The sequence below is a fragment of the Vigna umbellata genome, chromosome 7 (genome assembly GCF_029865625.1).
Source record: "Vigna umbellata cultivar VRB3 chromosome 7, Vumbellata_1.0, whole genome shotgun sequence".
Lineage (NCBI taxonomy): Eukaryota > Viridiplantae > Streptophyta > Magnoliopsida > Fabales > Fabaceae > Vigna > Vigna umbellata.
In genome coordinates, this window is record NC_142171.1 from 7990990 (window position 1) to 8014500 (window position 23511).

Sequence of the window (23511 nt, forward strand, 5' to 3'; positions counted from 1 at the left end):
CCGTAGCCCTTCCCCAAACTTTGCTACGCAGCTCGCAAAAGGGCGTCTTTCCAAAACCCCACAAACTCTTTCTTTCCCAATCTCAATCAAATCGCCACCGTTCTCCGACCTCTGCAACTCTACCAGCTTCTCCACCAACCCCTCCTTCACCATAGCCTCCACCGCTTCCTTGCGTTCGAAGTACCCAATCTCCAACACACACTCCAACGCCAGCACTTGCAGCTGCAAATCGCGGGAATTCAACAACCCTTAGATTAAGGGTTTTCAATTTGGGGGTAAAATTCTCAGTTAGGAAGAAACTGTGGTTCACAGTTAACTGCACTTAAATTATATAGAGATCAGTTTCTTTTAACTGAACTGTAAAATGGTTTAATTAGTTTTAGTTAAAATAAGTTTAGTTTTTTTAAGTATAATATAATTCAGTTAATTGTAGTTTTAGTACAGTTTGGTGAATTATGTCCATTATTATAATTTATACATCTATTTTGTTTTTATACTACCAATTTACTAGCAAAGAGACAATAAATAGATTTAGTATTCCATTTTTTCAATTCGAAATTGATACAAGAACTAGAGATAGAACTCCAGATATTAATTGAAATTATTAAAGATATTGTAAAAAAATTATAGATTTCACTTTTGATTTCACAAGTCTAACCTATATGAAATACCCACAAATAATTTAAAAAGATACCTTTTGAAATACAAAGTATATGTATTATAAAATGTATTTTTCTCTTTCATATTTCGTGATTTAGGGTTGTATTAGATTAAATTTGGGGACTTTTTGTTTTTTCATTGGAAGGGCAGAGAAGAGAGGGAAAATGGGTTTCATCATGGAATTTGCGGAAAACTTGGTATTGAAGTTGATGGAAGACCCGAAGGAAAGAGATCGGAGGTTCAGGGAGCACGTTTATAGAGTGAAGGACAGGTGCGAGAAGACAAAAGAGATGTGGAGCTACCCCATGCGGCCCTATGGTTTCTGGACATTCGAACGCCACAATTCTCAGCTTGCATGGGATGCCCAAATTAGCCAAGTTCCTGGTAGGAGGGACCCTTATGATGATCTCCTCCAACATTACTCCGCCCCACCTAAATGAGGTATTATTCTCGAAAACCCTAATTTCCAAGTATGCAGTTTTCAAATCTAAAAGCAAAAGTAAATTTTGTTTTAGTTTTTATTTTTTTTTTTAATATTCGTTTCCTTTTCTTTGGTTAAATTTTGTTGTCTCTTTGATCGTCGGTTACTGTATAGAGGTTATGTTAGTACTTCGAGGCTGATGTTTTAACTGGTCTACATGCTCTTATTAGTTATGAATGCATTATGTTTTTGGTGTGCATTTAGAGATTCACAGCTTTTTTAACCCTTTGGGTTGAGATTCTGGAGTTGGTTAGGAGAGTTGATGGGGAATCTATGCACCTGTCACTGCTATGGTCCAATTTGTTATATAACATGACAAACTTTGTCTTTAGTAACTGAAGTCTGAGGGGGTAATGATTTTGTCTTGGTTTTAAATTAGTTCCTTATCGTCATCTCGGGGCAAGCTGAATGGCATGAATGAAATGATTAAAGTCTTTTTGTATTTTCGAAATGATTTTCCTTTACAAAATTTAAAACTTCTGATTCACTAGAATGAGAGTCGTATAGGCTTCCAATGTGTTGATCTTTCTAAACCATTATTCTTTTGTGAGGATACTCAGAAGAAATGTTCTCTCTTTCAAAGCACTTGAAGCACTTGAAGCACTGAACACCTCTTGTTTTAGTTTCTTTGGATTTTTTTTAAAAGTAATAAGACCTATTTTACAAGAAAGTTTTTGTCCACCTTGAGTTATTCGTAACTTGTTATGCAAAAATAACTCAAAATGTGATTTTTCAAAAGCTATTCAGGAGTTAAAAACAATGGGGAGTGAAAGTGGAGTTAGATTTTCAAAAGTAAAGAAATGAGAATCATTAATGAAATGGTAAGAATTCAAAGATTGAAAAACTCTCTTTAAAACTCTTGACTAAATTATAATGGTGGGAGTAGGAGGTGCCTTGAGTAGCATGGAAAACTCCCTTTAAAATTCTTGATTGAATTATAATTGTGAGAGTAGGAGGTGCCTTGAGTAGCAATTCTTTTTTGAGTTGGATTTCTTCCCTCTCCTTTTCGCTTCTTTCAAGTTCTTCTTTCTCTTTCTTTTCTCTCTCTTTCTTTTCTCTCTTCTCTCTTCTCTCTTCTCTCTCCTCCCTTTCTCTTCTCTCATTTTCTTCCTTTTCTCTCTCCTCCCTTTCTCTTCTAGCTTCCTCCTCTTTAACTCTTTTAGCTTCTTCAATTCTAGTTCTTAGAATTTTTTTCTTCTCTAGCTATTAGAGGTTCTTTTTCTTTTGCCTTCCGAGCTAGTTGCATTTGTGATTTTCTACCATAAGGTGATGTGGAAAAAGGTGATGTGGCACTCTTCAGTCCAAGAAATAAATGTCCAAGCCCAGAAAAATGCTTTACAACAAAACCTAAAAACAAAAATTAGACCAAATGTATTCAAATTAATTAAAATCTGAATTATTGGCCCAATAAAACCCAATCAATGAAAATGCACTAACAATAGACAATTAAGCACGCATTAACAATTAAGATCGGTACACAAAGGCAAGAAAATAGGGAAAAATAATGGCTCATGACTCTTTGAAGGTGAAGGCCTTGAAGGAGAGAGAACTTTCCTATTTCTTGTTCTTTTCATTCTATTCAATTAAACCTTTTTTTTTCTTTCTCTTTTCATTTCTTGATTCCTAACAGATTTGGTGTACCATTTATTGTTGAAAAGGTGGTAAATCTTACCTTGGGTAGTAGGGCTTTGTGTAGAGAAGACTTGTAAATACCCTAATAAGCAGAGTGAATTAGATGAAGGGTAGTGCAATATTGGAGACAGAGGATAAATGGAACTTAAAACAAAAACACTATACGTCCCATTAAGAAAGTTTAGATTTAAATGGTTCATCATTAGATATGATTTAGATTTAGACATTATCCTGTAGGAAAAACACTTTTGTTGTCCCTTTAAATTTATTGCTCTTTGTTTGTGAATATTTTTTATTATAGTCTTTTGATAGTGTGATTAGGTTCGTTCTCCTTTAGAATTGCAGTACCTACCATTGTGTTATGTAATCATATTTTGTATTCTCTATTAATGCAGTGTTGCTGACCTTGCCTCTAGCATTATTGGTGGAAAAGGATGAATTTGTTATAATTTCCGCTTTTAACATACTGGTTTGTGCTTTTTTATTCCTCTATTTTGAATAAAGGTTCCATATAACCATGGTGCTGGCAGGATTTTTTCCCTTGAGATTCTTGCATTATTTTGCAGTTCCTGGCTATATTTCTATTTAAACAATGTTTCATCTCTATTTAATGGTCTATTGTGTCGTAATAGAATGCAGCTAAAGGTTAGGTTTGTGATGGGAGTGGATTGTCTAATTTTCTGGTGTCAATGTTACTACTTAGTTTGGAGCGTTTCGTGTAGTGCATTGATTTTTGGCATAATATTTTTTAGCCGAAAGGATATTTGTTGAGCTTTTATCTTCTTCAACTCTTGAATCTTTATGTTTCCCCATGTTGACCTTGATAGAGTGTCCTGTTCACTGACTTCTTGGTATCAGCATTCCAGTTTCTTGTTCACTGACTTCGTGTCGTATCAACATTAAGAATGAATTATTCACTGGATAAAACCTCCCTTATCAAATAATGGCTTTCAAAACCAGTAAAACATAAAAAACAGACTCAACATATCTAGAATAATCTGAAATTATTGCATTGGAATAACTACAAAAATTCAAAGGAAAAATTAGAAAACGAGCGTGGTCTTTGTATTCAGCCTATCCATAATATTTATTCCACAAGTTGAATAAATTGTTATATGTGTGAATTTGGCTCAATTTGGGCTTCATTTACCTTTCCTGCGTTTTCCTGTCATTGATCTACTTGTGCTTTATAGTCCCATTTCCTTGGTTGATCTTCAGCATTCCCTCCTTTAAGTGATTTTGTCCACAAATTTAAAGAGGATTGAACAATGATAAGTGTTATTTTCAAGTCTCTAGGGCTTCGCACTGTGAGCTAAAAATAAGATTATGCAAATCACATAGAGGAAACAATGCAGTGAACATTTTATTAAGCTCAAAAGGTGAACTAGTTGAAAAAGAAATACCTATCTTGTTAGGTTTCCAACAAAACAAAGGTAGCTATTTTCCAGCACATAAAGCAATGGTTACAACCAGGGAATAATCAGCATTTAAATTTGGTTCAAGAACAGGGAATGATGATGTTCTATTTTATTTATTTAAATTTGGTGCAGGCAATTACCTCTACCAGGATTTTTATTTTTATTTATTTTTTTGGCTAAAATATCTGTAATATTTCTTTCTTTGGAAATTTTAGGTGTGGTTGCCCTAATGAACGCAATAGGCTCATTGAGTTTTTCTAAAATATTTTGATATTTTGTATTCAATTATATATGTATTTCTGAGACTAGTTTTGACATTGACTGTGATAAATTTATTCAGTATTTTTATATACAATAATAATGTGAAGAACAAGAAACAAATAAACACTTAAACATGATAGACAGTTAATTTGTCATGTTGTCTACAAGTAAAATACTAAATAAAAATAAGATACATCGCTTTTAAAAATTTAGAGAACAAGATAAATATATAAATGCATGTAATGAGTTATGGTGTCCTTAAAATCTCTATCACTAATTTGATATATAAAGTGAAGTTTTAATTCTATTGTACATCTATTTATTTATTAGAGTCAGTTCCACTTTATCTCTTCTAAAACCAGTGCTTCATGAGTTTAGAGGAATAAAATTAAATAATGCCAATTGTTAATAAAAAATTTAAAAAAAAAAAACTAAATTTTGATAAATTCATGATTTATTATGAATATACAATATAAGTAATGTTTTGCTTTTGTTTCCTCATTAAACCGCGCAGTGTATGTATTATGTATTCCACATTATTTACATTATTATTTAAGTTTAATCAATCTTCGTCAAAATATAAAGTAATATTAAATTCTAAGATATCATATAAAATAAAATAATGTATTCTCAACAATAACATGAAAATATTTTTATTAGGGTTTAAATTATATTACCGCTAGTTCAAAAAAGTGAACTACTTAAAAATAGTCATTAACAAGACTTTTAGGATAATTAAACAGATTATTAATTAAAATTTATGATTAAGTGAAAGTGTAAAATTATTGTATACTATTAGTGTACAGATTTTACATTTATAAACACATAACTTTGTTACAAATTAAAACGCGTAATTCTATTATTATTTAATAATTATAGATTTTCTCATACAAGTATTTCTCAGACATACCTAACCCAATCCACCAAAACACCATCCTCGTACGAAGGATATGTGACTGCCGCCTTCTTTCTTGTTATCAGCTCAAGCAAAACAACCCCGTAAATGTACACATCAGACTCTCTACTACTTGTTGTTGCATAAGCATTCTCTGTCCATGTCACAGACATGCCAATGCATAAGAAGATTTATTAAATCCGATTTGTAAAGGAAACACACATCCAATCAAGAATAATGTACAAGACTTACCTGGAGCAATATAACCAATTGTACCCGGCACAGCAATGGTATTTGAAGCAGGAGAAGACTGTTCCAGAAGTTTGGCAATACCAAAGTCAGCAATGTGAGGCACCATGTCAGAGTCTAGAAGTATATTGCTGGGCTTGATGTCTCGGTGCACGATGGGAGGGTCAGAGTCATAGTGGAGATAAGCTAATCCATGAGCAATTCCAACAGCTATCTTATACCAGACATTCCACTTTAAGGTTGGTGTTGGAGCCCTTTCATGAAAAACATCATGGAGACTTCCATTTGCCATGTAGCTATACAAAATTAGACCACAATCTTTTCTCAACCAAAAGTCTTCCAATTTGACAAGATTTCGATGCCTGATTTTCCCAAGGGTCTGAATTTCTCTCGCCATGCTTGAGTTCTTACCTTGACTCGCAGTAAATCTTATCTTTTTCATCGCAAAAGCTTTGTATGGACCTATCACAACTTAATTCCCTGGGCTTTGTTAACCCTCGGCAACTCTAACCGAATCGTATCAAGTAATAAAACTGGTAAGACCAAGTATTGTTTTCCCAAAAGACTCACGGCCTAGACAGTTATGTGATTTGTTGATTATCTAAGACTTGTAAAACCATTTCTTTGAGATTTTAAATGCAAATTACTAAAAAGTAAATATGAATGCATGTATTGATCAATGGAAAAGAAGAAGCAAAACACATGATTTGAATTATATGAATGATTATGTTGTTGGGGTTTATCAATTTCATCCTATTCACTCTCATGTATTCAAGAATTCACCTTTCTTCATTAATGTTAATATCACTTTCTAATTTACCTTAAACCCGATGTCTCGGCGAAGAAAGCCTAATCGTAATTACTAGTTTACAATGTCTTGTCTCCCTAGCAATTATTCATGCATTATATAGCACAGAAGCTTAAAGGCAACCAACCATCATATTCATATGTCTAGGTTTATACTACTATTGGGAGAGATTCCCCAGATCTAGATTTTCCCGAATGTGTCCATATCGAAAAAATCAATAATCATGCAATAGAATGAGTTAAACAAAGCATGTATTGAGAAAAGAGAAAAAACCCTAACAGTTAATGAAAGAAAACATATATTATAAAGAACAAATTCAATACATGAGAGTTTCAAAGGATTACATTGATTCCCCAATAACAATATAGGTTTAGTTCACCATATTCATGGTGAAACTAGATGAAAAACAATGAAAGAATGAAAGATAGAACCCTAGAATTTGAAAAGTGGAGCTTGAGCATCCAAAATCCTCCTCCAAGGGGTGAAAAAGTGTGTTTCTGCTTCGTTCCAGCCAAAGATGATTGACCTAGGTCGACTAAAACCTTATATATTATTCTAAAAATTACATAAAAGTAAGCCCAAACCCATAAAAATGGCACTCAGCGGTAAGCGCGGACCTTCAGATTGACGCTCAACTGCATTTGCCCCTCAGCGGTGACTACGTGATCAAGAACGCCGCTCAGCGGTAATTTCCGCTGAGCGGTACTCGCATCTTCTCTTTTTGTGAACTTTTCACTTTCTTTTCTGATTCCAACTTCTTCCTACTTTACTTCTTTCATCCAATTCTTCTTAAAACCTGTAAAAACAAGGAAACCAAGCATAAAATCCATCCAACTCTCTTATTTCAAAAACATGAACAAAAGCATGATTCCAAGCTAGTTTCTAAATCATAAAGGTTGTCTTTAAGGTTAATTTTAAGTATAAATAATAATAGTTTTTCAACTGTTATCAGGCTTCTCTACCAATAATATATCGATCATTTAGGTTTTCTGTAGCCTCCATGACTTTGTTATGAAGGGATGAAGAACCCTGTTCAGAAGAGATATGGTTTTCCTGTTCTCCCAAAAACAATAACACAAACTAATTCCAGTAACGACAAACCAAGAAATATGGACAATCCAAGAAACATCTTCACAGTTTGAACTTTACTCAAGCCTTTCCGTTTAGTAGATTTTCATCGCATGATTTTAGAGAGCTTCTTTCCGAGCAAGCCAAGCAATCTGACGCTGAACATCTGATGCATAGGCCAGGATTGCCCAGGAACGATGACAAGGGACAATTAAGCAACTTCATCAGCGTGTTTGGTACAAGACCACGAAAAAAATTGTATGAAATATTGAGTTCCACTAAGGAGATGAGTTCACCAAGAACTTCTATGCTTCCTGTCAAATTGTTATGAGACAGATCCAGTGTTCGCAACATTTTCAGGTTCCTAATCTCTTTAAGAATTTCACCAGTCAACCTATTTGAACTTAGATTCAAACCATAGATCAAGTTCTGCATTGCTCCACCTGATATAGGAATTTTGCCTCCAAACAGATTGCCACACCAAGTTGTAGCTCAGAAATCATTTTGAATTCCGACAGGAAAGATGGGAGGCCCTCACTAAAGCAATTCTCGCTCAACCATTTCAATTGCACTTTTAGTATTCTTGAATGTTTCGTATATTTTCTCGAAAGGTTCCAGATTCGTGGATTTTATTGTTATAATTACGTTTATCCTCGTAATCCTTCGTCACGTTTTGCTTTTCGGACAGAAGATGCAGAAGTAATTTAATAAGGTTGCTTCAGTTCAAAAAACCACACCCATTAAAAGAGCCTCAGAATAATAAACGAATACGAATTTTCATTAGCTATACAACAAAGTAGGAGTTGAGAGTAGGAAAAAGAAAATGACCGATGTCAGTTGCAGACCCATCACGCTTACCAATAACACTTACAAGAATACAAACTCGAACCACCATATTTTTAAGCCGTGGTAAGAAAATACTTCTTCAAAGAAGAATATCAAAATGGGGGTTTCTGGAGAGCGCAACTACACTGGAATGACATCAATCTTTGATGTGTCTTCACATCTCAAAATAAAACCCTCAAGGCTAACTGAAAATATACATTTAGCCCACTGGCATCCGGTCGTCAAAGGTTCAGGAGGAGGGACAATGATAAGTACATTGTCATTTCTTTGAACAACTCCCATTACGCTAACTGTGCTACCTTCTTTGATGTACCTACACAAAAGGAACAATGGAAGTCTCATAAGAATATCTTACCCACCTACCGAGGGTCACCCCAACTTAAGAGCCCATATGGTCACCATTAGTACCACTATGCATGACATGAATTATGAATTATGTACACGGCTACAGTTAGTATATTACCAATACGCAGATACGTTACACAAAGCAACACGCTATGAAAAATAGCTGCTTTTGCCTCTCCTGAACAACTATTGAAAAGGATTTAACCTTGACAACTTCCCGTTAGACAAATGCATAACCTGGAGATTTAAACTCTTACGCAAAGGGAAGAACTTTACCCTTCTTTTAATTGCATCATTCGATCATCACTTGAAGTATTTCTGTCTCTCAACCACCGAAGGAACTCTGGGGACATGTCTTTATTGTCAGGGCTAACATCAATTTCAATAGAATCGTCAACATAAGGAGTCACTCTTGCACCATAGCCTGTTTTAACCAATGCTCTCAGTCTAGATTGGAAATCAGAAATATAGAAGTCCACCACTGGCCTCTGCATTATATAAATGTCAAGGTAAATATTAAAATACTTGAGATATAATAATTAGATAGCAAAAAGAATTTCAAATGCAGGTCTAGTACATGAAGTTATTCTTAGTGACAATTTGAGAATATTTACTTAGTGAATAGCAGATAAAGCCTTCAAGGCATGAAGCCAAAGTCCCCAAAAAATTGGGCGGTCAAGAGCAAGGGGATAAAGGCATTACTTGAATTGTTTACTTGGAAAGTTATAATAATAATAATAATAACTTTATCTCCTTTAATTAGCTTGAAGACTCAGAGAACAATAAGCTTCAAAAACTTAACAAACCAATCTGTATAAGCCATTTTTAGGAGTAGTTTATTATGAATATGTAGCTATAGACGTCCTTGCCATTGTGGTAGTGAAACAGCTGACACCAATCAAGCTACTACCCAAGGTTAATCCCATAATACCTACCTCGGCACCCTGAGGGGGTAGGACCTCCTGCCATTCTCAGACATGAGTTACTCCTCTCTACTTGAGAATGAGTAATCACAGAATATCAGGATGAACATCAAGTTAGCATATCCATATTCATACTTTACAATTTCACAACCATACACGAGACATTCCTCCTTGGAATTCTCTTCCACAATATTTTAAAACATATATCTTTACCACTTAACATACAAATCATACATCAACTACATTGCCAATCATAATAAAAAGAAAACCTGTGGACATTGGAGACCGAACACCTTCACGCTACCCATCTGAGAGAAAAATCGAACGGTTTATACGAGATAACAGAAGAATTTAACCAAACGCTATTACTGGCCGACCACTATAGAAAACTGACTACTAGAAACTTAGCCCAAATCTGTAAACCCTAAACCGAACGCTCATAGCTCAAACTAATCCCTTAAAAACTTAGAACGAAAGCTTATACTATACCGAGCACTTAGATTGTATGGGATACTCTATCTAGACCGAATACTAGTTCAATATCTAAAACTATGACTAGAACGAATGGTCATGAATGAATAGTTATTCCACTAGACCGAAACCGATTAATGACTGAGTACGAGACATGACCGAACGGTCAATAACAACTGTTCGATTATTGTATGAACTCAGAAATCCCTTGCTCATACTCTTCACTAATGCGACGCTGATGAATCCAGCTTCGATCCATACTACTACACTAAAAGCAAAGAATCCACGAAAAAAAAAACTAACTTACGTAGAGAACCAAAAATAAATACCTATCATACGTTGAAGGAAAAAAAATAAACTATCATAGTATAGGTACACAAACACAAATATCTATCATTATAGATATATCATACGTCCAGAATTGACAAACACGAACACATATATCATACGTAAGAGATATTGAAGGAAAAAAAAAACAAACTTGAAATGGTGTCACTAGAGAAGATGATGAAGTTCGCTGACCATGAACGAACACAAATATCATACGTTGAAGGAAAAAAAAAACTATCATAGTATCATTATACATATATCATACGTCCAGAATCGACAAACACAACACAAACACGAGCACATACATCATACGTAAGAGTAATTTAAGAAAAAAAAAACATACTTCAAATGGTGTAACTAGAGAAGATGATGAAGTTCGCTTACCACGTATGAAAAACAGCCTAAAGATAAACGAAAAACAATCGATCAACCTTAGAAATGAGAACAAAATGACATTACAAAGACAGAAACAACTTAAAAATAACCTTCTTTCTTTATCGCAGTCCACCAAGAAGAAATTTCAAGCAGAAATGGAATCACGAACAAACAGTGAGACTGTGTTTTGTTTTTACATTCAATAAATAAATTTCACGTCAAATACAAAAAAAATTTGACGTTATGTTTAAAAACAACGTAAATGTCCCAAACCATTCGATGTTTTCTCTTAAAACAACGCGCCTTTTTTATTAATTGTTTCTTATAAATTGCAAAGGTTACATCGAATTTGAAGGGGCTTGGACGTAGTATTGGAAGCAAAAAGTTTCTACCTTTTTAATTCTTTTTACTTTTTTCTTTTAAACACGACAACATCAATAGAACGTTGAATTCCGTTGGAATTCGACGTTTTCTTCTTCTGCCAGTATAAAAAAGTAGCACACTTTCGGATCTTTTTTCTTTTCTCCCCTCCCATAGAACGTCGAAGGATGCAGGGCAGGAACGTGAAGGGAATTGAAGTAAATGGGAGCATTAATTGTGTGCTTAATAGAATGTCGTATTCGATGGGGCTTAGACGTTTTTTTCTTTCGCCAATACGAAAAAAGTGACGCTCTTATGATTCTTTTTTCTTTAAAATGAGACATGAAATTTTTTCTTTTTACTTCTTCCTTAATCGATTCAAGTTAGCAGTGTACTGAAATTTGCACTTTTAAACCCGTGATCAGTTTTTGATCAATATCATAACTACAGAATCTTCTCTTCTCAACTAGATTGAGGGTTAGTCCACATACAAAGCAATCAACACTCACAATTCACAGATCGTTTACTAAAATAAATTTTCATTTCATTTCAAAATAAAACCGATAACGGTACTTAAACCCAGAGGTCACTTAATAGCATGATTACAAAATATAAAAAAAAATACACATAGAAAAGTAGTCCCTATTCTTATGAAGAAGATTCCATTCAATTTTCATCAATTGACTCATCATCAAAATCTTCAGTTTCAAAGCCAATGCCATTCTTGTTTCCCTTCTTCTCCAATCTGAAAAGAGCATCTTCAACTCTCTCATCCCTTTCAGACTTCTTCCTAAATTGATCAACAACATATTTCTCAAAATTAGTTTTTGGAATGAAGGCAATATGATAGCAGGAGTAGGTGTACTTCCAACAATTAGCTCATCTCTGAAGAACCATCCATTCACAGTCCTTTCCGGCCCAATAGGAAACAGACTTCGTATACCAATTTCTTGTGACTTGTTGCACAAAAGTTTGTCTTCTTGAGATACATCTTGATATGATCATAAATGGGTCAAGTAGTGAAGAGTTTCAAAGTGGCAAAGTCATTTAGTATATTCTCTCTAGGTATGCACTTCCCCATCACATCTACTCCTTGGAGTATCAACACCTGACTGATAAATACTCCATATGGCAATTTGTGTGCATATTTATGACCTGCAGCGATCATACGGTCGTTTAGTACCGCAACTCAGTTGGTTGGGATTCTAGTCTTGATAGCATTCAACAAAAATACATCTTCTATTGACATTTTGTCCTCGAAAAATCTTCCAGCAGTTTCTCCTCCTTGTTTAAGCCGTCATGTAGGTACTGCTTATCCACCCTGTGCCTTCGTGGATATCTTCAACAGTTTATATATATTCTTTGTTAGCCATCTGTTTGACTCAGAATCACGAATATGAGAATCCAAACCTTCAGCTTTCAGTCCAGCAATATCTGACCAAACATTAAGTTGCACTCTTCCGTTAATTTCAGAGCTATCTTTTTTCTAAGGGAGGATACAACTTAAAGACAATTTAAATTTGAAATCTATTTACACAATTGACGTCGAATGTTGAGTACCCGTGATGCAAAGACCTCTGGAGTTTATTCATTGTTCACATCGTTTTATGTGATAACCGACGTCCTATACCCCCTTAATTGATTCAAGTTAGCAGTGTATTGAAATTTGCACTTTTAACCAGTGATAAGTTTTTGATCAATATTAAAACAACATAATCTTCTATTCTCAACTAGATTGAGGGTTAGTCCACATACAATGCAATCAACATTCACAATTCACAGATCATTTACTAAAATAAATCTTCATTTCATTTCAATCTAAAACCGAAAGAAATACAGAAACCATAGGTGGCTTACTAGCCATGATTACAAAATAAAAAACAAAATTCATAGAAAAGTAGGCTCTAAAATAATTATCAAAAAGATTCCATTGAATCTTCATCATCAGAATCTTTAGGATGATCTTGATCAAGAGTAGGTGGACTTCCAACAGTTTGCTCATCAATGAAGAACCATCCATTCACAGTCTTTTTCAGCCCAATAGATGAGAGACTTGGTATACCAATGTCTTTTGACCTTTTGCACACAATTCCTTCTTCTTCAGATACATCTACTCCTTAGAGTTCCAGCACCTTGCTGATAAATACTCCATATGGCAATTTGCATGCATAATCATCTCCTGCAGCAATCATGTGGTGTTTTAGTACCGCAACACAGTTGGTTAGGATTCTAGTCTTGATAGCATTCAACAGAAATACATCTTCTGTTGACATTCTGTCCTCGTTCAATCTTCCATGCAGCAGTAGCCAAGTCAGGACATAAGCAATCATTTTCTCCTCCTTGTTTAAGCCATCATGTAGGTACTGCTTATCCACCCTGTACCTTCCTGGATATCTTAAGTAGTTTATATGTATAGATCTCTTTGTTAGCCATCTGTTTGACTCAAAATCACAAATATGAGAATCCAAACCTTCAACTTTTAGTCCAACAATATCTAACCAAACATTATCGTCAATAGTAATGTTAACACCTTTGACCCTTGAGTGAATGATCCCATTTATAACCCTCAGGTTTGTGTATAAACCCTCAACCAAATTTGGATAGCAATGTCCTTTCATCTGCACAAAATCAGTAAGCCCTTGATATGCAATCCATTCTTGTAAAAAGCAACCCTTCATTCTTAAACAATTGCAGGTCAAGATACTTGTGAGGAACTACATTTTTGGAATGTGTCCAGTATAAAAACTTTCCTCGAATGTCTGGATCACTTATCCATCCAGATGGGCTTGCGTTTCTTGTAACCCGGGAAACCTTCTCTTTTCCTCTTGATGATGACAATGAAGAAGCCATTTCTGAATAAAATTTTAGGAACGTCTTTCACAATCTCGACTTCTGAACTTCTCAACTTCTCAGCTTAAAAAATACAAAGGAGACGTCGAATTATAGAGGGTAGGGATGTAAGATTGTCAGCCAGAAGAGAAAGAGTTAGAAAAAGACGTCCAATTCTAGGGATATTCGACGTTTTCTTCTTCATCCTCCGACCCTCCTATTTGTGTTTTTTCCTTTATAAAACCGCTCATAACCTCCCATTACCATTATATTTCAATATAATATTTACATTTTAAGATAACCTCCCATTAGAAATGCAACGTTATCGATATTCGAGGTTTTCTTTAGCCTCCCGCCCTTTTTTTGTGCTTTTGTCGGTGAAATTTAAAGAGAATAAAATTTTATTTGTTTAAAATATTAATTTAATTTCATATGGAAAATAATAATAATAATATTTTATGAGAATTGAATTTAGTTATAGATCACAATAATTAAAATCGTAATAAATATTATTGTATTATTTAAAGTAATTTCAAATGAATGTTTTACGCTAAAGATAGGTATGATTATACTAAAAGACTTTGATTGATTTTTAAATTATAATACCTTAAGTTTGAGAAAAAAGTAAGTTGACTGATAAACTAAAGGTGTTAAGATAGAATATTGTGGACAAAAATGGAGATAGGTCAGTTAGAAAAAAATATTGTCAAAAAAATGTTGTCAAAGTATAATTATCCAAAAATATTTAGACAAGTTAACAACAGAGATGCATCACACCAAGTCAAATATCGAGAAGAGAAAGTATTTCACACAATCTATTATGTTAGTGATTTTTTGAATGATGTCCAGTTGAATTATGCTACTACTGAAAAGGAGTTTCTGGCTATAGTGTATGCATTGGAGAAATTTAGACCTTATCTCATTGGGTCTAAGATAATCATATACACAGATCATGCAACTATAAAGTATTTCTTAACAAAGCTAGATTCTAAGCCACGTCTGATTAGATGGGTGCTTCTACTACAAGAATTTGATGTGGAAATTCGTGATAAGAAGGGGAGTGAGAATTTGATTGCTGATCATTTATCTTGGTTGGTTAACAGTGAGGTTACTAGCAAAGAAGCAGAAATTTGGGAATCTTTTTTAGATGAAACACTCATGTATATTCAACAAAGGTCGTGGTTTGCTGATATGGCTAATTTCAATGCTGTAGGAGTAATTCTAGAGGATCTCAATTGGCAACAAAGAAAGAAATTTTTGCATGATGTCAAGCAGTTTATCTAGGATGATCCTTATTTGTTCAAAATTGGAGCAGATAATCTTCTGAGGTGGTGTGTGACAAATGAAGAAGCAGAAGGAATTCTCTTGCACTATCATGACTCACCTTATGGGGAACATTTCAATGGAGAAAGAATAACAACAAAAGTTCTCCAGTCAGGATTTTATTGGCCTACATTGTTTAAAGATGCTCATAATCATGCCAGAAATTGTGATAAATGTCAAAGAACTCGGACTATTTCAAGGCGTCATGAGATGCCATTACAGGGCATTTGTAGGACCTTTTCCACCATCTTTCAACAATGAATACATATTGGTGGCGGTGGATTATGTGAGTAAATGGGTGGAAGCATTGGCGTGTCCCAAAAATGATGTCAGCACTATGATCAAATTTCTGAAGAGGCAAATCTTCTCACGCTTGGCACTCCAAGAGTACTTATTAGTGATGGAGGGTCTCACTTTTGTAACTTTCAGCTGGCAAAAGTACTCAAACATTATGGTGTGAGGCATAAGGTAGCTGCACCTTATCATCCACAGACCAATAGGCAAGCTGAGGTGTCTAACAGAGAGATAAAGAGGATCTTGGAGAAAACAGTTGCTTCGTCAAGAAAGGACTGGTCACATAAATTGGATTATGCTCTCTGGGCATATAGGACGACAATGAAGACATCTATGGATTTATCACCTTTTCAGCTAGCCTATGGGAAAGCATGTCAGCTACCAGTGGAGATGGAGCATAAAGCTTTGTGGGCTCTTAAATTTTTGAATTTTGATCCATATGAAACTCAGAACAAACGCAAGAGGCAGATGCTGGAGCTTGAAGAGATGTGGTTACATGCGTACGATTCATCCAGGAATTACAAAGAGAAGGTAAAATTCTATCATGACAGGAAGTTGATAAAGAAGTCTTTAATCCAGGGCAGCATGTGTTATTGTTCAATTCACGATTGAAGCTGTTTCCTGGAAAGTTCAAGTCAAAATGGTCAGGACCGTTCATAGTGAAAGGTGTGCATCCACATGGAGCAATTGAATTGGTTGATCCAGCTGCTAATGATCCACAGAGAAGCTGGGTAGTGAATGGTCAATGTCTCAAGCATTATCTGGGAGGAGAAGTGGAACGCTTGTCTATAGTGATGAAGTTGGTTGATCCTTGAGCTTATTGGGTCACGCTCGTGACGTTAAACAAGCGCTTACCGGGAGGCACCCTAGTGTTCTAAACTCATTTTTCTTATTTGCTTCTGGTTTTAGAATAGGTTGTGATGTACTCAGTGTGAAACTTTATCTGCTATGATGGTTTGCTTGTGATTTATGCATGATGAGTATTGCTTGATGACACTTGGATATTGATTGATGTTGAGATTGTGCACTATATGTTGATATACAGGTGGTTGTTCACAAGCTATGTGAACAAATGCATGATGTTGTAATTGTGATTATGATGCTAAGCAGGATGTGTAATCTGGAATATGTGGAATGATGAATGGGCTTATATGTGAGGTTTTGAACTCTAGAGTTTTTGTGAATGAGTGTTATTACTTTGAAAGAATGAATGACTTTGCCCAAGTTTCTATGATTGAATCACTTGCTTGTATGTGTCATATGATCAAGGCCATTTATTGTTATTCCTTTTTAGCCATATGCATGATTTTAGCCCAATTAAAGAGAGCGCTATGTGTTCTATCCTTTGAACCTTTAGCCTTGAACATGATGTGAAAACCCTTTTTGAAAATCTTTACCTTGAGTTGAGTTGAGAATATTATTTGTGGTATTGATAAAGGTTCAAGTTTGGGGTTGTTGGGAAGTTTAAAAAGGGAAAATAAAAAGCATAGAGCTAAGTGTTAAGTACGTGAAAAGAAAAAGAAAAAGGAAAGGAAAGAAAGAAAAAGAAAAGCTCAATGAAAAGGAAAGTTGGGAATAAATAAGAATGATTGTGTTTAAATGATGATTCTCTTAACTCAAGGATTTTGTGATCCAGAAAAACCAATTTTCTTGTTAGCCCAGCCACATTATAAGCCATAGAAAAGTCCTTGTGAGTGTGTTTGATTGTGGTTAAATGAAAGGCAAAGTTAATTCATGTGACATTGTGATAGTAAAGTGAATTAGTGACCTTTAGATACACTTGTATGATTGAGTGAAACACTTTATCTGGTGAGGAAAGATTCCATGAGCACATGATTACATCTATGCGTAGTAAATTGATCATTCATGAGAATAACATTTGTTGGATACTATGTGATTATGTGAACACCACAATGATCTTAATTGAAGCATGTGTGCATCTTGACTAAATTCTTTTTTATGAGCTGTTTTGAGTAATTACTTGTCTTGAAAGGAAGAGTTTTTTAATATGGTGAACCATTGTATTGATTGGTGGAAGACTAAGTTACATTTTTTTTGCTTGAGGACAAGCAAAGTTTTAAGTTTGGGGTTGTGATAACGGTTGAAAAACCGTTATTTTTATACTTAATTTTGACCTTCAAGACAACCTTTATGACTTAGAAACTAGCTTGAAATCATGTTTTTGCTTAAGTTTTGGAAATAAGAGAGTTGGATGGGTTTTATGCTTGGTTTTCCTTGTTTTGGCAGGAATTAAGATGAATTAGATGAAAGAAGTTGAAGTAGTAAGGAGTTGGACTAAGGAAAGGAAGTAAAAGTGCACAAAAGAAGACCCGCAATCACCGCTGAGTGCCATTCTGAAGTATCGCACTTACCGTTGAGCGCCAAAATTGCCGCTGAGCGCCATTCTGAAGTACCGCACTTACCGCTGAGCGCCAAAACTGCCGTTGAGCGCCATTTAATTAAGCTTGGGCCTATTTTCTGTATCTTTTAATAAACTATATAAGGTTTTAGTCGACCTAGGGTTGGCATCTTTGGACAGAAAGAGGTGAAATCACACTCTCTTCACCCCTCGGAGGCGAATTTTGGATGCAGAAGCTCCGATCTTCAACTTTTAGGGTTCTATCTTTCATTATTTCATTATTTTTCATCTAGTTTCACCATGTTTATGGTGAACTAAACCTCCATTATTGTTGGGAAAATGATGTAATCCTTTGAAACTCTCATGTATTGAATTGGTTCTTTATATTATATGCTTTGCTTCATTATTTGTTAGGGTTTTTCCTCTATACTTTATGCATTCTTTGTTTAACTCATTCAATTACATGATCATTGATGTTATTTATATGGACACAGATAGGTAAATCTAGAACTTAGGAAATTCTCTCAAAAGCAATATTACCTAGACATAGGGATATGAAGATTGGTTTCCTTTAAGCTTCTATGCGAATGTAATGCATGAATAATTGCTAGGGAGACAAGACATTGTAAAGTAGTGATTAGGAGTAGGCTTTCTTCACCGAGACATCGGGTTTAAGGTAAATTAGAAAGTGACATTAATATTAGTGAAGAAAGATGTATTCATAAATACATGAGAGTGGATAGGATAAGTCGGAACCCCAACAACATCATCATTCCATATTTTACATTAATCACTTTTTCTTCTTTCGATCCAATTGATCAAAACTTGCATTCATGTTTATTTTCCACAATTCAAACACAATGATTTCGTTTAGAAGTCTAATTTAATCAAGAAATCACATAACTGTCTAGGTCCGGAGTCCTTTCGGAAACGATACTTGATACTTGGTCTTACCACCTTCTGAATAATGTTTGAACGTCAAATTTGGCGGGGCTTCGACGTTTAGACAAAATAGTGGAGTGTGAATTCAATAAGCATAATTAAACGATGTACGTCATCGACTCATCTATAAATATTGCATCCATCACGTAATCCCTTGCTTCCTATTTTTGTATTGCACATATTAGGATTCATGTTTTTTATCTCCTTGGCGTTTTCCTTTCCTTAGATTTTGAAACATGTTTGTTCTTTAAATTGCAATTTGCTCGGTTGAATTTCAAAGTGCCTCATTTATGTCTCAGTTCATATGAAGGTGGCCTTTGAAATTTAAGTGAACAAAATGCTTTTTATAGTACAAAAATGATTAAGTTATCATATTGAAAGGAAGTGCTTGGGAAAAAGAAATATGGTTCACAATATGTTTAATGCTGAAACAATTTTAAGATCTAAAATAATTATATAAAGAAGATGTTCAACTTCATCATTCAACAATGTATGATTCTTTTTTAAATTGTCCTTAAGTTGCACTCCTCTGTTAGATTTCAGAGCTATCTGAATTCTAAGGGAGGAAACAACTTGAAGACAATTTAAATTTAGAATCTATTTACACAATTGACGTTGAATGTTGAGTACCTCTGATGCAAAGGCCTGGATATTGACGTCTGTTTTTTTAGATCACTGACGTCCTATAGCTTAGAGGATTTCAAAAAGAAATCCCTTTTTACAAAACACAACATCTAAAATGAAGACCAAAGATGATGGAAAACATTACAACCAAATTAAATTTATAAAGTTGACGTCGAATGTTGAGTGCATTCGATGGAAAGACTGGAGATTGTGTCAAATATTTGTGCTCAATGACGTCCTATATCATTATTCATCATAGAAATGTCTATGTTTAGTCAGCAAGGAGTTCATAAGAATCCAAAGAGATTTTTTACTTTTTCAGTGAATGATGTTTGAACGTCGCATTCGGCGGGGTTTCGACGTTTAGACAATTAATCATAAATACACGATGTACTGCTTTTATAATGATTTAATTTTCGCGCGGTTCATCTAATTTTTAATATTTTTTTCTTTTTAATTTTTAATCATCAATAACACGTTCGACTCTGTGGAGTAGTGGGACATTAATGGTGTGTTGTTTCCATCGATGTTTTTCACGTCTTTTGTTGGGGGTTGGATGTCAATTAGTTCTTCTGGTGGAAACAACTGCAATACAAATTAAATTTATATAGTTGACGTTGAATGTTGAGTGCATAAGATGCAAAAGTCTAGAGATTGTGTCAAATATTTGTGTTCAATGATGTCCTATATCATTATTCATCATAGAAATGTCTTCGTTTAGTCAGCAAGAAGTTTGTATCAGAATCCAAAGAGATTTTTTACTTTTTTAGTGAATGATGTTTGAACGTCGAATTCCGCGGGGCTTCGACGTTCATACAATGTGGCAGTTACTAATCATAATTACACGATGTACTGCTTTTATAATGATTTAATTTTCGTGAGTGGATCATCTAATTTTTAATATTTTTTTCTTTTTAATTTTTAATCGTTCAATAGTACGTCCGACTCTGTGGAGTAGTGGGACATTAATGGTGTGTTGTTTCCAACGATGTTTTTCACGTCTTTTGTTGGGGGTTGGGAGTCAATTAGTTCTTATCTGAATCAAAAGAGATGTATTACTTTCCACTGAATGATGTTTGAACGTCCATTGCGGCTGGGCTTCGACGTGGCTACAGATGATGGACTGTGGCAGTTGCTAAGCATTATTAATGATATAATGTACGTCTATTTCTTAGACAGTCTGACATCATCATTTCATCTATAAATATAGCTTAAATTTCGTGTAATCCCTATCGTCCTGTTTCTTTGTTGAACATATTAGGATTCATGGTTTTTATATCCTATGTGTTTTCTTTTCCTTAGATTTCGAAGCATTTTTGTTCCTCAAATTGCAATTTGCTCACTTGAATTTCAAAGTGTTGCATTCAGGTCTCAGTTCATATGAAGGTGGCCTTTGAAATTCAAGTCAATAAAATGCTTTTTATAGTACAGAAATGATTAAGTTATCTTACTGAAAGGGAATCGCTTAGGAAAAAGAAAAATGGTTCACAATATGTTTAATGCTGAAACAATTTTATGATCTAAAATAATTATATAAAGAAGATGTTCAACTTCAACATTCAACAATGTATGAATCATTTTTTAAATTGTCTTGGAGTTGTCTTCTACCGTTAGATTTCAGAGTTATTTGATTTCTTATGGTGGAAACAACTTCAAGAGAATTTAAATTTCGAATCTAGTTACACAATTGACGTAATATTTGAAAAAAGAGATCCACGTCCGTTATTCATACCACTCGACGTGTATCGAATGAATTTATTTACAACAATGCCACCAGTTATTGTTAACGTTGGCTGTTATGTTATTTAATGTTGAACGTGTGACGTTGCGCAACCTTATATACATTGAATTTGAAAATCTTATGTACATTGAGTTGTTTCTATATTGGTAAACCCTAATACTGAGGAAAATTATCTGGTATCCAAATTCAAATGGCTTCTTCATCACATCCTTCAACAGACAGAGGAAAGGCTGTTGTGGCTGCAAGAAATGTTGATATCTCCGGGTGGATCAGTGATGAGGAGACTCGTCTAGAGTTTCTGAGGTGGATGAAGTTTAAACATATTGTTCCTCACAAATATCTGAACCTCGACTTATTTGAAAAAGAGGGATTTCACTTCCAAGAATGGATTGAAACTCAAGGTCTCTCTACACTTGTCCAGATGAAGGGTGATTGGTACCCTGACTTAGTAAGGCTCTTCTACAACAATATGAGAAACAAAGATGGTGTCCTTTATTCTCGAGTAAAAGGAGTAAATGTTCACATTGACAATGATGTTTGGTTTCAACTTACAAGATTAAAAGTCGAAGGGTTATTCTCTCAATTACGGTACTCAAAAACAAACAGATGGCTGAAGAAAAAGAATGTGTACAGTAACTGGTTAAGGTTTCCTGGGAGATACACAATTGAAAGATTATATGTGCATGAGGGACTGAAAAAAGAAGAAAAGATAACAACACACATTCTTGCTTGGGTGATTTTACCTGCTAGCCCTGTACAAGTACAAGACAAAATGACAACTGAAGATGTTTTTCTGTTGTATGTCATCAAGAATGATGTTCCTACCAATTGGGTGGCAGTAATAAGAGATCATATGATTGATGCAAGAACCAAACATGCACGGCATCTACCATATGCTACGTTTATCAGTAAAATCCAGACCCTTCAAGGTGTGGATGTTAGTGGTGAAAACAAATGCTCTTGTAACTAGTCAAATGTGATAAATCGAAACACCTTGACTTCCATTGGCCTTGTGAAGACCACAAAGGGATGGTGCTTCAAGGATGAAGAGAATATGGTTCAAAGTTCTGGAAGCACACCTGCATGAAATGAAGACCGCACCAACTTCGTCCTTGAAACCAATTTTGAAAAATTTGTTGTTGAAAAACTCAGGAGACTCGAACAGAAGATAGACGCTCTGCATGAGAAAAAGAATAAAAATGATTCTCCAACTGAAGATTCAAGTTAAGAGTCTAGTGAGGAGGATTCAATGGAAATATTTTGAATTAGAATAGAGGCTTAGAATTTTAGTATAGAGTCGGTTTTGTGTTTCTGTTCTGTGTCTGTTTTGCTTCTAATCTGATTGTAATCGTTATGAATATGAATGAAATTGTACTACTTGAAACAAAATTCAAATCTGTTAACTTATTTCTTATGTTTTCTATAGCTCTTTCATGCGTCACCCTAACTTTTGTGACCTTGAAAGAGCTATGAGGAAACATACATAAAAAATATGATATCAGAGTGACAAGTTACGACTAAATTTTATAAGTGGAGGACTACATCAAGGATCCACAAGTGTATTTATATAAATGGACTTGATCTTTGACGTCAACTTTTATAATATGGACGTAACATTCATTTTTTTCTATTTTTATTTTTTCAAACGTCGACGTTTTTAAGAATTCGACGTAAAAAAACTTCAAGGATTTTAAAGAAAAACCCATAATAACATTAAACAAAGGAAAAATATGAAAATATAACCACAAAAAGTATATATTAAAATTTCAAACAGAGTTCAAACATACAAAAACATACTAAAATATATTAAAATATTACATTAATTTCAGAAAAATAAACTAAAATGGACTCTTCTTCCTAATTTGAGTCAGATGTCTCCATAGACTCATCTTTTGTTGTGTCGTCTTCATCATCAGATTCACTTGTTGAGGGAGTTGTGAGAGCATTGTATTCATCTGATTTCTTGTGAATCATGATCAAAGATTTTTCAACTTTTGAAATTCTTGTTGAAAGCCTTCGAAATTGGTCCACAACAAATCTTTTAAACTCAGTTTGTGGAGTGAAGGTAGAAGGAGTTTTGTAACATCCTTGAACACCCAGCCATTTTTTGTTTTCTTTAGACCATTATGTCTCAATGCCGCTTTTCCTATTTCATTTGATTTGGTGCACCAAATTTTTTTTTCACTAGTGAGATCAACTTGATGATGCTTCAATACACGACTGATACAAACACCATATGGCAGAATATGTCCATGACTACTTGCAATTTCAATCATG

General features: G+C 34.5%; 3 protein-coding genes across 3 annotated transcripts; 2 read left to right on the forward strand and 1 right to left on the reverse strand.

The window, feature by feature from the left end:
• Nucleotides 1-757: 757 nt before the first annotated feature.
• LOC148195091 (uncharacterized) lies at nt 758-3379 on the forward strand. Its single transcript, XM_088093786.1, has 2 exons — nt 758-1101; nt 3169-3379. The coding sequence occupies exon 1, from the start codon at nt 825-827 to the stop codon at nt 1098-1100; it is 276 nt and encodes a 91-aa protein (XP_087949912.1). The 5' UTR covers nt 758-824; the 3' UTR covers nt 1101; nt 3169-3379.
• Nucleotides 3380-5352: 1973 nt separating this feature from the next.
• On the reverse strand, nt 5353-9157 carry LOC124843057 (leucine-rich repeat receptor-like protein kinase PEPR1). The gene is given in 8 exon segments (XM_047319686.2): nt 5353-5501; nt 5600-6058; nt 7367-7452; nt 7454-7580; nt 7583-7949; nt 7952-8009; nt 8443-8631; nt 8940-9157. Coding segments are annotated over 8 exon segments (1653 nt in total).
• A 6322-nt stretch (nt 9158-15479) lies between these two features.
• On the forward strand, nt 15480-16383 carry LOC148195092 (uncharacterized). Its single transcript, XM_088095086.1, has 3 exons — nt 15480-15692; nt 15767-16099; nt 16183-16383. The coding sequence occupies exons 1-3, from the start codon at nt 15480-15482 to the stop codon at nt 16381-16383; spliced, it is 747 nt and encodes a 248-aa protein (XP_087951212.1).
• Nucleotides 16384-23511: the final 7128 nt, after the last annotated feature.